General features: G+C 32.2%; 2 protein-coding genes across 2 annotated transcripts in view; one reads left to right on the top strand and one right to left on the bottom strand.

Annotated features, from left to right (window-relative positions):
* The window catches only part of LOC119636264 (proton-coupled folate transporter), a 12,429-nt gene extending 7,034 nt beyond the window's left edge, over window positions 1–5,395 (top strand). The window contains exons 6-10 of the mRNA XM_038031564.1: window positions 2–255; window positions 948–1,084; window positions 1,148–1,337; window positions 1,458–1,614; window positions 4,790–5,395. Of these exons, the coding sequence (XP_037887492.1) occupies window positions 2–255; window positions 948–1,084; window positions 1,148–1,337; window positions 1,458–1,614; window positions 4,790–4,847 (796 nt within the window). The 3' untranslated portion in view covers window positions 4,848–5,395. The remainder of the gene's footprint in view (window position 1; window positions 256–947; window positions 1,085–1,147; window positions 1,338–1,457; window positions 1,615–4,789) is intronic.
* Window positions 5,396–6,862: 1,467 nt separating this feature from the next.
* Window positions 6,863–12,410, bottom strand: LOC119636670 (proton-coupled folate transporter-like). The gene is made up of 10 exons (XM_038032200.1): window positions 11,374–12,410; window positions 11,198–11,310; window positions 8,725–8,875; window positions 8,484–8,667; window positions 8,231–8,423; window positions 8,026–8,161; window positions 7,830–7,966; window positions 7,571–7,760; window positions 7,352–7,508; window positions 6,863–7,067 (listed from the first exon to the last, which is right to left on the bottom strand). Exons 1-10 carry the CDS (start codon window positions 11,573–11,575, stop codon window positions 7,004–7,006), a joined length of 1,527 nt encoding a protein of 508 aa, XP_037888128.1. The 5' UTR covers window positions 11,576–12,410; the 3' UTR covers window positions 6,863–7,003.
* Between the last annotated feature and the right edge of the window lie 1,926 nt (window positions 12,411–14,336).

Below are 14,336 nucleotides of genomic sequence, written 5' to 3'. Positions count from 1 at the left end.
CATTTCGTGTGGATGAAAAGGGATATGAAGATTTTCAAGAAATAAAATTGGATAAAATGGAATGTAATGGTATCGATGGCGATTGCGACACAAAGAAAAGCATTAAAGATAACGATAAGAAAAAAGCGGCCAGTTTATTTAGTTATGTTCATGTCAAGGATATGTGGATTACTTCTTTCAAGAAACGCCCCTGTTACGATCGCACTATTATTATATTAATAACGGGGACCATATTTTTGTCGTATTTTGTGTGGGGTAATTATGAGAATTTTTTTCATACAAATATGTATATTCTGCGAAAGCCTTTTATACCCATCCAGAGGGTAGCTTTAGAAACCCTACAATGTGTATATCGTCTATCTGTTCATCTGTGTAAAGATTCTCCTGACCGTAAACCTAAAATTATCGACTTCAAATTTGGAAGAAACATAGCGCGCAAGTTGAAAATGAGGCAAATCGGTCGAAGGACAGGTAAATGAGAAAACATTTCGTTTTTCGAAAGAAATAAAAGAATAATTTTTACCCACTACTCATAAACTGCAGCAAGTAAATCTATTAGAATTCTAGTAAATCTAGTAGAAAGCGTAAACATTATCCATTTGCAAAAACGAGCACATCTCCCACAAATTTGCAAAAGAATTTGAAGATAACGAAAAACGGTCAAAGGACACGTCAACACGCCTATGCAACAAAAAATGTGAATAGCTTTGCTTCCCGTGGGTTTTGCCCGTTACTCGCAAACTGCAACAGATGTCCAACATAAATTTTAACTTTTATTCCAAAAAATTTAAAATATCATCCAAGTCTAACCAATATTATGGAAACTTAATTCTTTTCCTTTTCTTTCGTCTTTTTTATGATGGGTATAAAAGATTCGGTCATGACCGAATATAATTTTCTTACTTATTTTATATCTTTTGGTGTTATTTTACATGCAAAATCTTTAGATGGAATCGTTGGTGTTTTCTATTTATTTGTACGAGAGAAGTTCCAATGGTCTATTAGGGACTTTACGTTTTATGAAACGATAAGCCATATAGTGCTCTTAATTGGTTCTGTAATAGGTTTTCTGATATTGCGCAAGGTGAGTAATGATATGGTATAATAATTAAAAAGATAAATGCTTTTTATATTGTCTACGTTTCAGTTTTTCCATTTATCTGTGGTCACGTTAGCCTTACTCGCATTTGCTAGCGAAGTTTTACGTTCATTTGTGCAGGGAATCGCCAGCGAGCCTTGGCACTTATATTTGGCTATTGCTTTAGGATTTTTCAAAGGCATGGGAGGACCCATGTGTCGTACTATAATTTCAAATATTATACCAGCTACAGATTTGGGTAAAATTTACAAAAAAATTACTATTATCGTTATGGTTTAGACTTTAGCCAAGCGTGACGATCGCCATGCATTAGTTATAATTGTTTGAATTTTTTGATTGACATTTGCCTCATTTTCAGGAAAAATTTTCTCTATCAAAAATATTCTCCAAAGTTTAGCTCCATTCGTGGCTGCTCCTTTATATGCTGAGATCTATAAAGCTTCCTTAATCACTTTTCCGGGACTGTTTAATATTGTCAGTGCGACGTTGTATTTAATTGCTTTTATATTTTTAATGTAAGTAAAGAAAAATTTTAATATCGCAATTATTTGTTTATAGATTACAATATATAACGAACAATGACTTTACTCAAGATTTAACTTAAAACAAAACAAGCGAAGACATTATAGTCGGGCTATGCCGATTATTAAATACCCTACAGCACATTGTCTAGCACAATTCCTACTTTTGTCATAGAACACAAAAATTACACCATCTTTATATGCACTTACTATTATGGAATTGTATATTAAAAGTCAGATCTTTTCGCAAATAAAGGCTTACTTTCCGCAAGAGTGGTTGTGCTCAAGAGGTTCAAAAACTAAAGTTCGTGTTTAAAATGTACAACAGTTAATTTTTATACTAAAATACTATTACGGATAAATTTTCATTATAAAATATTAAAACTTACACTTTTCTGCCCAATAAGGTTAAAATTTTCGCGAAAAACCTTGTTTACAGTGAGATAAAAAAATTTGTAGAATTTATTTTTATATCAAATTTTTTTTCTACAGCGTTCGTCCTTGACCCAAAGCGCGCTACTGTAGCAAATTTATTCGAAATATTTCTAAAATAGCGACCTGCAGCTTGAACGTAAATTTACATAGATAGACATTATATAGACAAAAACCAAACGGCCAGATAGGCTTAAATTGATGCAAAATCATTTTTTAAATCGATCGTTATAATAAAAGGTACGTCTATCTTAAGCCGTTCTGCGTGTTACGTGGGGACACAACCATAACGGGGTATAATGACAAGAGATTATGTTTATCGAAGTAACAAAAACTTTTGTGCATTGAAACATTTTGAAAGAAATTAGTACAATATTGAAACGAATTTTGTGGTTGTGAATTATTAACTTTCGCTTGTATCGCCACCATGCAAATGCAATCTAAACGAGCCTCACTTCCGAAACCATTTAAAATGTATATAAAATATTTGACAATCTCGGGATAGTTTTTATCTGTCAACGTCGAGTGAACTCAGTCGTAGCTCTTATGTTTGCGTCAATTATCAACTCGCCGTCGTGTGACGCGTAGTGGGTTTATAACTATCGATAAAAGCTACCGAATAAAAAACGTTTCTATCACGAAATTAACATTCGAATTACGAAATTCACTTTATTAAATTTTTTACGGAATGTCAGGACTGTTAAACGATCTTCTTGATATCATAAATGTCGGAGATGTTTGATCTTTCTGATATGACTTGGAAACATCCCTCAGTTGGTGTTAGCGTCCACCATTAATTGCTATCATCATATTTCTTTCGATTTGAATCTATATTAACTGTAAGGAAGTGCACTCCTTACTTTTCCGAATATCGTTGTTTTTTTTAGAAGACGTCATCTTGTTCTTTATTTACTTATTCATTATGGGCTACAATATGCACTCAGCCGGACATTCTTAAGGTTAAATGCTTAAATTATGCAAGTATAGGGAAAATCACCGATTAAAACCATAGTTTTAGAACGTTTGTAGACTTAAATTACTAATAAGCGAACTTAGGTCTCAGGTTTAAGCTATAACATTTTAGAAAACAATATCAGTTAGACAAAAGCCTCAAAAATGAAGTAAACAGCACACAAAGCGAACATTAGTCTATGCCACTATCATGCATGTAGTTACTTACAAAATATAGTCTACTACCGCAATGAGATTTGAACCCGCGTCTATGAACTTAGCAGGCGCGAGTCTATCTACTTATCGCCTCGGCTAATTTATCTAATAAAATGCAAAAGTTTTACTTATTAGGGAAATCATCTACTCAAAAACAAGTAGAAACATTACAGTTAGGCAAGGTTTTCGTAAACTCCATAAGCCTCTTCGCCTAGTACGATTATTTATTCGTTTTGATAATAATACATCAAAAATTACACATTATCGATAAATGCAGCAACAGGCTAGAGAATACTACGAGCTTCTACATGACGTGGGTTGTATAGTGCTCGTGTACAGGTATATCCACGGAAAGTGTTCCACAAAGACAAAAGAGATTTTTGCGGCAATTATGTCCTTCTCATTGCTCCCAACCACTCGTCCTGGAAGAGCATAGAATAGACAGACAGATGGACAGATGAACGGTCCGACATTCTTATGCGAACGAATTTGAAACTGGCCAAGAATTTGTTCGGGGTTTTCGAACTTTGATTCTGTGTGTTATAAAGGTTTTGAAAAAGAAAATGAAATTATGACGCACTATAAAATTCATTTTTGTACAGGTATTACAGCATTCCCCACAGTGCATACTGTCAAATTTTTATAGATTTATCTGCTGTAGTTTATGAGTAACGAGCAAAAAACCAATATTTTCTTCTTTTGAAAGCCAGAGGCGTCCCTAGTTTACATAGCACTGTAGGTCTGTGCTTCGACCGATTTGGCTCATTATCAGTACTGATCTACGTTCAAGAACTTTCAATGGGTTTGCCAAATTTGAAGTAGCTAGCTTCATCTTTGCGGCCAAGAAAATAGTTCCAACGGATTTTGCACAGAGGAACGTGTTTAAAATGATTTAGAATCTGATACTGATCAAGAATATATATGCTTTGTAGGATCTTCGAAGCTTCCCCCTAATAAGTATAAAAAGAAAATATGCATCCTCCACGAACGCTTTTGGTCTTTATATCTTTTCGTACATAATTATCTATTATGTTCCCGGTTTTTCCTTCTGTGTCTATCATTCTTGCTGATCATTACTGTGACTACATAAGTAAAAAATTTGTCCTAAATGGCCGATTAAGTATACATCAAAAAAGATTAAAAAAAATGTATGTTCTCTGAAAATTGCTACGGTCTAAAGTTCAAAAATTGCATTGTTTAAAACTTTCGCAGCATTGGTCTTTTACTGCTTTTTAGTTTTTCAATATTGTTATTGAAAGTAAAACTATAACTCACACAGTTTGTTCAATTATCACTTTAACCTTTCAATGAAAGTCATCACATGTCACAGCAGAATGTTTTTCGTCCACTTCGACGACCATTTTACAACCTGCCTGAGGTAACTAAATTGCTTGATTTAAAAAATGAAAAACTCTTTTTTAATAAAAAGTTTTATTTCTTATCTTTGATTCTTTTTCACTTCAGAGAGGTTTATAATTACAACTTTACAAAACAGAAAACGAAAATTTGCTAAAAAATTTAAAAAAAATTTATATCAATTTTCATTTTTTCTCTTATTTTTTCTTTTCAGTTTTGTTTATCGTTTCAAAGTGATTTGTAAAGAACATTATGAGAAGGTGTTGAAATGATTATTGCACACTTTGGTGAATTAGTTCCTTTTTTATGCTCACCACTAAAGGATAGGGGTATATTCATTTTGTTTTTTTTCCATAATATATGTAACACCCAAAAGGAAGCTTCCGAGACTCAAAAAGTACGTATATTTTTGATTGGCGCGAATTTCTGACTTGATTAAGCAATGTCTGTCCCTCTGCGTCTGTGTGGTGTGTATTGTCGGCGCTCTCCTGCTCGTAAATATGAAGATATCGACTTCAAATTTCGTTGAAACATTGGAAGTTTTTTATCATAACGCAGGCAAAGCAATGTTTGAAACTATTTTGTAAATTTCTCAAATGAAGACATCTGTGTGGAAATGGGTTAATACTAATAAGAATATGGTAAACACCGTGATTAATTTTTTTTTAATAATACCAGCGATGTGAACATTAAATAAAACAACTTCAAGGGTAGAATGCGATAAGCATAGTGGTGGGTACTCGAGATTCGGCCACGGTCGAATGTAACTTTCTTACTTGCTTTTTTCTTGTTTTTGTTTTAAAATATTTATTAACAAGAAGTCGAATTATTTATTATATATTTAAATCAAAATATATTTTTGTTACAGTTTTAGTTTTTAACACAAAGATTTTATTGTATGAACAAAATTTTTAATAAAGAAATCTAAATTATAGTAAAACGATTGTAACAAAGCAAAAGAATAAATATAAAAAATTATTGTGATTGTTTTTTTTAATGATAATTGTATTTAATACTTATGATATATAAAGTATTGTAAAGTTCCTTTTTAATAAAACTTGCAATTTTTGCATTGGACTTAATGAACGCTTAAGTTGAATGCTTGGAAAGGAAGATTATCCAATCTTACCGGCCAACAAATAAGAAAAATATTCATTGTTCTATGCTTCTAAAGAACTTTTATCAAGTCAAGCTTAACTCTTATTACACAATTCGTGCGTGAAAACTATTTTTCTATTTTAAGAGTATTAATGTTTACAGAACAATAATTGCATCCCAAAATTTAACTATAACAAGTACATTCACCATATTTAAATGTTTATTTAAAAAACTTAAATATTTCGCTTACGAACCACAAAAAAACATGAACTAATTTATCACTTTAATTTGTTGTCAAATTGTTGAGCGTCTAAACTTATCTATTCACTGATATTGTTGATCAGGTCGTTATCTAGATATTTGGCGATATAAAATACAAGCAAAATTGTGCAAAAAATACCAAAAACGATTGATATTATAGGCGGTTTCTTTTTTATAATAATTATTTATAAACCTTTATTAATTCTATTCATTTCGATTTGACCTTAAATTTACGAATATACATGAGTTTTGCACTAAAATTGCATTTTAAACTGCAAATTATCACTGCTTAGTACTCATAATGACCGCACCGAATTTTGTACTTTTTCCATGGTTAGTATAGTCGGCAGAACAGTTAACTGGTTAATCGCAAATGGATTCTTACAGTTCTTACAGCGAACTTGAACTGTGTTTGGTAAACATTTGCTTCAAATATTACATTACTGTACATTTTGGATGTAAAAATAAAGTGTGTTTGGTTGGATTTATAGAAAGAGTGCAGGGCAAAATTGACTTATTTTTGAGCATTAATCATTATTTATGATATTATGTGCATCCTTGACATGTACTTTTTAAGTATTATTGTCTATCATCTATTCTCTATATGTCTAAAAAAAGTATTTACATCACACTAGGGTTACTGTATGCGAAAGTATCCTTAACAGTTAACGAATCGCTACAAGTTAAGAAATAAAAAAACTGCTTAAATAATTCTTAAAATTTAGAGGAATACAAAAACAAATTTATTTTATGGTAACAGCGTCTGCTTTTTAGAAAGTAAAGCATGTAAGCAAATGTTCTCTCATTTCATGCACAGTAAATAACTCATTGTACTCGAGTTTCAAAGTTTCTTTGTTAAAATCTTTAAGAACGGAATTATTTTCGGTTTTTTGCATCCGGTTATCTACGAGAACACAGAAGTCCAACATTTTTTAAAATATAAAGCTTTTATTGTATAGCAAAAGCATTAAAACATTATTACACTTTTCAGGTGATACAACATATTGTTTAGCTTATGTAAATTAATTACTATTTATATACATAAAAAAGCTCATACAATTTACTTGGCTTATCTTCCTATAGCTTGATAAGTAGCGTTTTCTCCCATTGATTTTTGAATGCCATAAATTATTCTAAAAGCAAGAAAAGATTATCATTGTATACGCGGATAATTGTATCAACACTTTAAGCCACATTTTGGAAGATGCCTTCATGCTAAAAAGTTTTGCATCAGCTCAAATTGCTAAAAGCCTTGATATCATTAGATACTAATGCCTTAAGACTTATTATTGGAATTGAAATCTTTTCATGGATGTAATCCTAAAACTCACCTTTTGCAAAATTGATATTTATTTTGAACTTGCTAACATCTAGCTTATGTAGCTTAAAATGTTGAGAGTCTAGGCATTTAACTTACGCTATGAAGGTATAACATAACAGATATAAGCCGGCACTAAGGAAGTTAAATGCGCCCGGATAAAGCGACAATGTTGCATTATATACTATTGTATACAAAGGCGAAGATATTAGCGGTGACAAAGATTCCAGTGAAGTAGTTAAAGCATAGATTTTCCCTAAATCGAAGAAATTCATATTTGTCTTTTTCTTCGAAAAATATTTTCAAATCTTTACTCACCCACTTCGGTAGCCGGAGCTACATGTGACAGTATGGCCCGTGACATTGGACCCATAACACCTCGCATAAGGCCTAAAGTTAAACCTAAATATAATTCCCACCAATATATTGCGGTAGCACGAACAGTGCTTTCGAAAACACAACTGGCTAAAGAGATTAAAGTCATTCCAACAATGGAGAATTGGAACATCTTAACATAGAAAGAAAAATAAAAATTAAAATAAAGGAAAAAACCGTTTTCAAGCTCTGTAAAACTTGCTTTTCTCAAGAAGTACATTCCTATAATACTGCCCATAATTTGTACGATTATACGTGTGGCATTAAAAACAGTGTAATCTTTTAAAGTCCATTGAAATTGATTTCTCACGAACAAATAAGAAACATTGTCGTCGCCCGCTATAATGAAATCATTTAAAAAAAAATCGAATTATGCATTTGTTATGCAAGACACTTACCCATTACAAATAAAGCTAAAGTTAAGGCCATCATTGTTAACCAAATAATAATGCGGTCATAATTAGGACGACGCTTTGTACACGTTTGCACCAAGTCCTTAACTAAGTCAAGGCGGAAGAATTCACGTATTTTAGACTACGGGAAAATTTTTTTAAGTAAAATTTTCTGAAGAATTTAAATTTTTATTGAATTATTAATATTTACATTCCCCGCTGCCATAATTTGTTCTGGCTTTAGACTTTCCACCACAAACGCATAAACATATAACAGTGCTAAAAAAAGTAAGGTACTTGATATGCTGAACACCGTAAATGCATTAGTGGCCTCATATATGTAGCCAGTTAAAACATTGCCAATCATCATGCCAGCACATAAGCTGGCTTCATTCAAAACCATTCTGAAAAAGAACAAATGCATCGTTTAGATCTAGCTATTTATTCCTATTCAACTCATTTACCTTAAAGCTCGGGATTTTGCTTTAGCTACATCCGATATGTAACAATAGATTCCGGTGATTAAGGCACAAGTACCACCACTCATTACTGATGGTACTGAACAAAGAAGAAACAACCATGGATTTATTACAACTTTTGAAGAGATATAAATTAAAACAGTTGCAATAATTCTGCTAATCAAATAACCTGCAAAAATGTTGTGATTAAGAAAGGTAAGAGAAACTTTTTTTATTTTTTTATTACCACTAAATGTAGTCAAGAGTATCGGCCGTCTGCCGTATTTATCCGACCATGGTCCTATAAATAAACTGACAATAGCTGGGATTATGCTTTCTAACAGCGATATCGCCATTAATATTCTGACCACATAAGGTTGTATTTGGGTTTCAATGTGCTACAAAGTGGAAATTTGAAAAATTAAACAAAAGATGTTGTCATATTCACCTCCGACGATCTTAACCTGCGCTCTTTCTAATAAAAGTAAAATGTATAAAAATATTGTATGCGTCCTAGAGCGAGTGTTCTATACTCATCACCTCTTACTGACAAAAAAAAGTTTACAATACATTTTTCTAATTGCGGTTGGTGGGTCAGCTAGTCAAGCAAAACTCCTTTTACTTGAAATTTCAGATGATCCTAGGTCTTAGTTGTATTAGGTTTTAAATCTGAAGACTTTGCTGTGCAGTTATGCCTACTTGCGAATTCCACTTGTGGCCATTAGAATATATGTGTCAAAATGGAGGTCTTGGACAACCGAGGAACAATCAGAAGAAGGGATAATCGACTTGCAATTACATAGATGCTATGTACATTTAATGAAATCAAAAAACGTAGTACTGAAAACTACTACACTACACTACACTACTGAAAAGAGGGCCGCGGCCCACTATTAAATACTCTATATCACCCTCCCGATATTCACATAACGACTTTTCAAAATAAGAAGTTTTATGGAACATGGTAGCAAAACTGCTCCGGTACGACAGTATTATTCTTCGGGCCAAACACGTCGGCGCATCATACCCCATTAAAATATTTCACAAATTGCGTTCTGCAGGTTGAACACAAGAAAACAAAACCGCCGAAAGGAGGCACGAACGTAAATGTTATCGATTGCTATAATAAACGGTGGGTCTATCTCATGTTCTGCTAAGTGTTCCATAGTACGCATATGTACTCTTGATCCACAAGCGAAGAACATATTACTAAGGGGAGCGTAACATAGGTCTTGTTACGGGAAGCATAAGTATTCATGCAAACTATGTTTTGAAGCCTTAGAAGATTATCGTACTATTAATAATGTTCAAAAATTGAGAATGGTGATTTTCAAATATGGCGTTACGCCATCTATTCGATTAACACAACAAAACAAGTTTAGAAAACATTTAACTGAAGACTAGTAATTGTTACCCGGCTTTTCACGGTCATCGTCATTTTCCATTCAACCTTTCAAAAATACTTGAAGTACGCAACGTTTCAAGAATTTTCGGGCGTTTTATATTATCTGTAAAAGATTACAAACCGAATCTTTTTCCTTAAAGAAGGACTATTAATCATGAGAAAGGAGAAGATCGATTGATTTAATACGAAAAAAAAAGTCTAAAGAACTAAAGGTGGAGAATTTGCGAAAAAGTGATCCGATCCGACCCATTTTCAATAGCGTTCGTTCTTGGGCCAAAACACGTCAATGTACCAAGTTTCATCGAGATGTCTGAAAAATTTTGGTCTGTAGATTGAATATAAGAAAACTAGACGGGCAAACGCATTTGATTGGTGTAACAATAGGCATATATTATAATAATACGAAATAACTATTCAAGAGGAGGGCTTATTCAACAATAAAAGTAAAATAAAATTCTATGCACATATTTTTCTAATACTATATTAATGGCTGCACAGCAGACATGTATACCGATTCAAAGCCACATCAAAGCTTCAACGTCCACATTCAAACGAACTTTGTTACGTTGGACTCTAAACTCAAAGAAAAGCGAAGTGAACTTGCTTTTTCGTTATTTTTTCCTCATTATTCATAATGTTATTAATCATCGCCACATAATAAATAAAGTGCGTACTATCAACAATTTTTCACATGGAATTGTTATGGTTTCAAAGTTTAACGTAATACAATAAAAATTATGTGATTTACAATATTTTTCGCATATGTATTCGTAAACATAGCAAAAAATCAATGATGACTCTTTTATTCAATAATTACAAAGAGAAAACTAACATCTACACGCCCCAGTTTTTCTTTCTAAGTTCTAATAACAATAATAATTAAAAATTGAAAATTTTTGATAACAAATAAGAAAGAAACTGAATCTAACACTTTCAAAAGGTGTATATTATTCTGCACACATACATACACACGCACATATATATACATACATGTCGAATGGTCAAAATTAATCATAATAATAGCATAAAACAAAATTAAGCATAATAACTATTAATCTTATTTCCTAAAAATCTTCCTTTCATGAATTATTTAAGATTCCTTTACTAACCATTAATTAATAAATCTGCTTTTTGCTTTTGTAAAGCATGTGAAGAAATCAGATCAACCTACTTAAAAAGATTAGTAAATTATGAATATATTATCTTTGAAGTTACGTTAAAAAAACTCTTAAGTGAGAGAAACTCGCAGCTAGCTATATATAGATATATGTACAGGTTTCATGTGCGACATTGTTTTTTTCTTCAGCAAACTTACTTGTACTTCAGCAGACTCCCGTTGAACTCCTAATAATGGCTGACAATCGCTTATGTTGTATTTGTAAACGTAAACACAGGTTTGATACAATAATATATTTTGAAATACAGCCCCTTGAATAAAGAGAATACTATAAGCAAAGTTTAAACAGTGATGAACATCTTAATGATATTTACCTGACAAATTGAAGGCTAGGAATACCAGAAATACTGCAGGTTCCAAAATAAACAACTTATTACGTTTTATACTGATTGAAGATTCCGGAAAGGAACGTGCACCATCACTATTTGTGGCTACTGAGACAGCGTCATTATTTACTATTATTTGTTCCTCATTCTCAAGCGATGAATCATATAAACGTTCGGTATCCGAATCCATAGCACGTAAATTCTTACTTTATATGCTTGGGAATTAGTTGATGAGACTACCCCTATCTAAATTTTTTATTATGCTGCAATTTATACTAATAGTTTGACGAATGTCAACAATACAAAGACATTGTGTTGTGCGTATTTTTTTCTTTTGTTGTGTTCCTTTAACTTAGCGAACTTAGTTTATCTTTTATTTATTTGTTGCTGATGCGGTAGCGAAATGACGTTAATTGCACGTTTAATTAATTGCGAAGAGCAGATAAACGCTTGTATCGTATAAAATTCAACAATGCTTTCTATTATTTTAAAACCATTATGTTGTGATTAACAAATTTTTTCACATGAAGTCTTTCATACCCTAACGACAAGTGTAGATTGCATTAGCTAAGATTATATCAGCTGTTTTTACATCGACTACGGAGATTATTTTAAATTCATCAAACAGGTAGCATCGCAATGGTGACGCGATGTTCAATTTATTTTTCAAGAGTGACAACCTTCGCTCAGATATACAAAATTAGCTGAATAGACTCCTTTTATCCAATACCATGAATGCTGCTACCATTTAGTTGCATTATTACATAATTCAACTTAACGTTTTAAAATTGTTAAAATTTTTTCTTTACCTCTTTTTCAATTTCCTAGACGAAAGTGAATTAAATTAACTCCAATAATCAATAAATGAACAAGATCATCAAGCTTAAAAAGATCGGATCATTTATCTATAAAAGCAATATTTCAAACTAATACAATTAAATTGCGCTTCAATTAAATTATTGAAAATAATTATTATTTACGATAATTTAGGATAGGGATACTAGGATAGCACTCAAACAATTGTTCACTGCAAAAGATATTAGGGATAATTACATAATTATTCATTACACTAAGGACTATGAAATTCCTGATTGCTTTTCTGAAACTTTATGCACTAACAATAATCTTGATATTAGGCGTTAGCGAGTTGAATAACTTCAGAGCGTTATTCACAAAATTAATTACATATATATTAAATTCTATTTATATTTTATTGAATTGAATTATAGCAGCTTCGCAAAAATAATCTTTTAAGATATCTCGAGGTCAAACATTAGTTAAATAGTAATTTTCAAGTTATGGAGCAATTAATATAAAAACAAACTTCCGAGTATGTCACAAAATTAAATAAGATTATGGAGATGAATATAATGATTTCTCGACTTCATGCTAATAAATAAATAAGTTCAGATGTGATTTACCAATTACCGGAAAGTTTCTTAAAAAGACGGCAAAGATGAAGTTACATGCACAAGATAGGAATAAGGTATCATTTTCTTATACCCCTAAGGCTTTCATCGCTTATGTCTACTTTCACCAGTTAATTCTTAAATTGATTCCAAAAAAAACTTTTTGTTGAATAGAGAATCACATTTGGCAACCCTAACTGCAGCTTGGCATGCAATTTGGCAAAAACAGTTAGTCAGCTTAAGAAGACGAAAAGAACTACTAACAATTCACGCCTATGAAAAACGAAAAAAGGACTTAAATTGTGGAAATCATTCCTTGTTTGTATTGGGGGATTTGTTTTGAAGATTTTGGAAGAATTATATTTGAAATGACGGAGGTAGACATACTACTCGCCCGCTGTGTAGAATAGAACAGCATGGAGTAAATGTCATTGCGTAAGAAGTAATGTATGAGGATAAAATGACATATGTAGAAAAGATAAATGCGTGAGTAAACAGACTGTGAAAGGGAGAAGGTTCCCATAATTTGTCTGTAAACGTCTACATACCTTGAATACAGTAGTTAGAAAAAGAAAATATTGCGGATTGAGCTTCTAAGTTCTAAGAAGGCAAAATGCCCACAATGCCGCGGTCACGAAGACCACTTATTAACAATTTGCGAAGTACAGAATATCGAATAGAAGCGGCAGCAAAGCAAATGCATTCATATAAAGGACTTTTCATGTTAATTTTGAAAATATGCTCACTACATTCCGTGTGATTTGTGGAAATAGAAAGTACAAGATGAATTATTTCATCGCTGCTGCCAACAAAAAATTGAGTGTTTCTTGTCAATTGTCCTCAAGCCAGCAAGAATTAGAGCACGATCTTTAAAATGTGATGGTTAAGAAGATGCAATTTTATCTGCAGCGGTGTTGCAGTGAAAACAAGATCCATCGGATTTGAGGCTGTAAAGATCCGATCTCTAATATATAACGATCAACGTTACATGAAAGAGACGTTAGCAAAGTGGATAAAACAGACTTGCCTTCTCACTCTGTAGGAAATTTCTTTCCCCATTCAGCCGTATAAATAGTGCTGGATGGGGGATTTGAGAAATAAGCTTCCTTGCTAATATTTGCAAAGACAGTTGCGGTCGACATCGACCTTTGATCTGTCAGTAAAAATAAGTGAAAAGTGAATTCATTCGGTTTAATTATGAAGCGCAAAGAAATCATAAAATAAAGAAATAGTAATATACATATACTAAAAGTAACCAACTTTAATAAGACTCAAATAAAGATCTTCGCGTTTACTTTGCGCGCTTCTAAACATCAGCGGTTTGTTGAACAGAAGGAAAAGAAGATTAATGGAGGAAAGCATAAACATAATTTATATAAAAAGGAAATCAATAAAATTAATTTTGTCGAAAACTATAAAGCAACAGTTTGAGAATATGAATGAAGTCAAAAAACACTTTCCGAAAAACTAAAAGAAAGAACAGACGCAAATACAACAAATGAAAGACGACAGATGCCACGCCGCTATGCTCGCATTTCTGTG

Source organism: Glossina fuscipes, unplaced genomic scaffold (assembly GCF_014805625.2).
Source record: "Glossina fuscipes isolate IAEA_lab_2018 unplaced genomic scaffold, Yale_Gfus_2 28, whole genome shotgun sequence".
Classification (NCBI taxonomy): Eukaryota; Metazoa; Arthropoda; class Insecta; order Diptera; family Glossinidae; genus Glossina; species Glossina fuscipes.
The sequence above is the reverse complement of the archived record's forward strand: the minus strand, read 5'-3'. Positions and strand labels throughout refer to the sequence as shown.

Bases quoted from the DNA above. Each gene is read 5' to 3' on its own strand.
- LOC119636670 (XM_038032200.1), bottom strand. From the start codon at position 11,575: ATGGATTCGGATACCGAACGTTTATATGATTCATCGCTTGAGAATGAG. The intron at 8,876-11,197 runs GTAAGTTTGCTG...TCCACTTTGTAG, and splicing joins GGGAGTCTGCTGAAGTACAA to CACATTGAAACCCAAATACA. The intron at 7,761-7,829 runs GCAAGTTTTACA...TTCTATGTTAAG, and splicing joins GAATGTACTTCTTGAGAAAA to ATGTTCCAATTCTCCATTGT.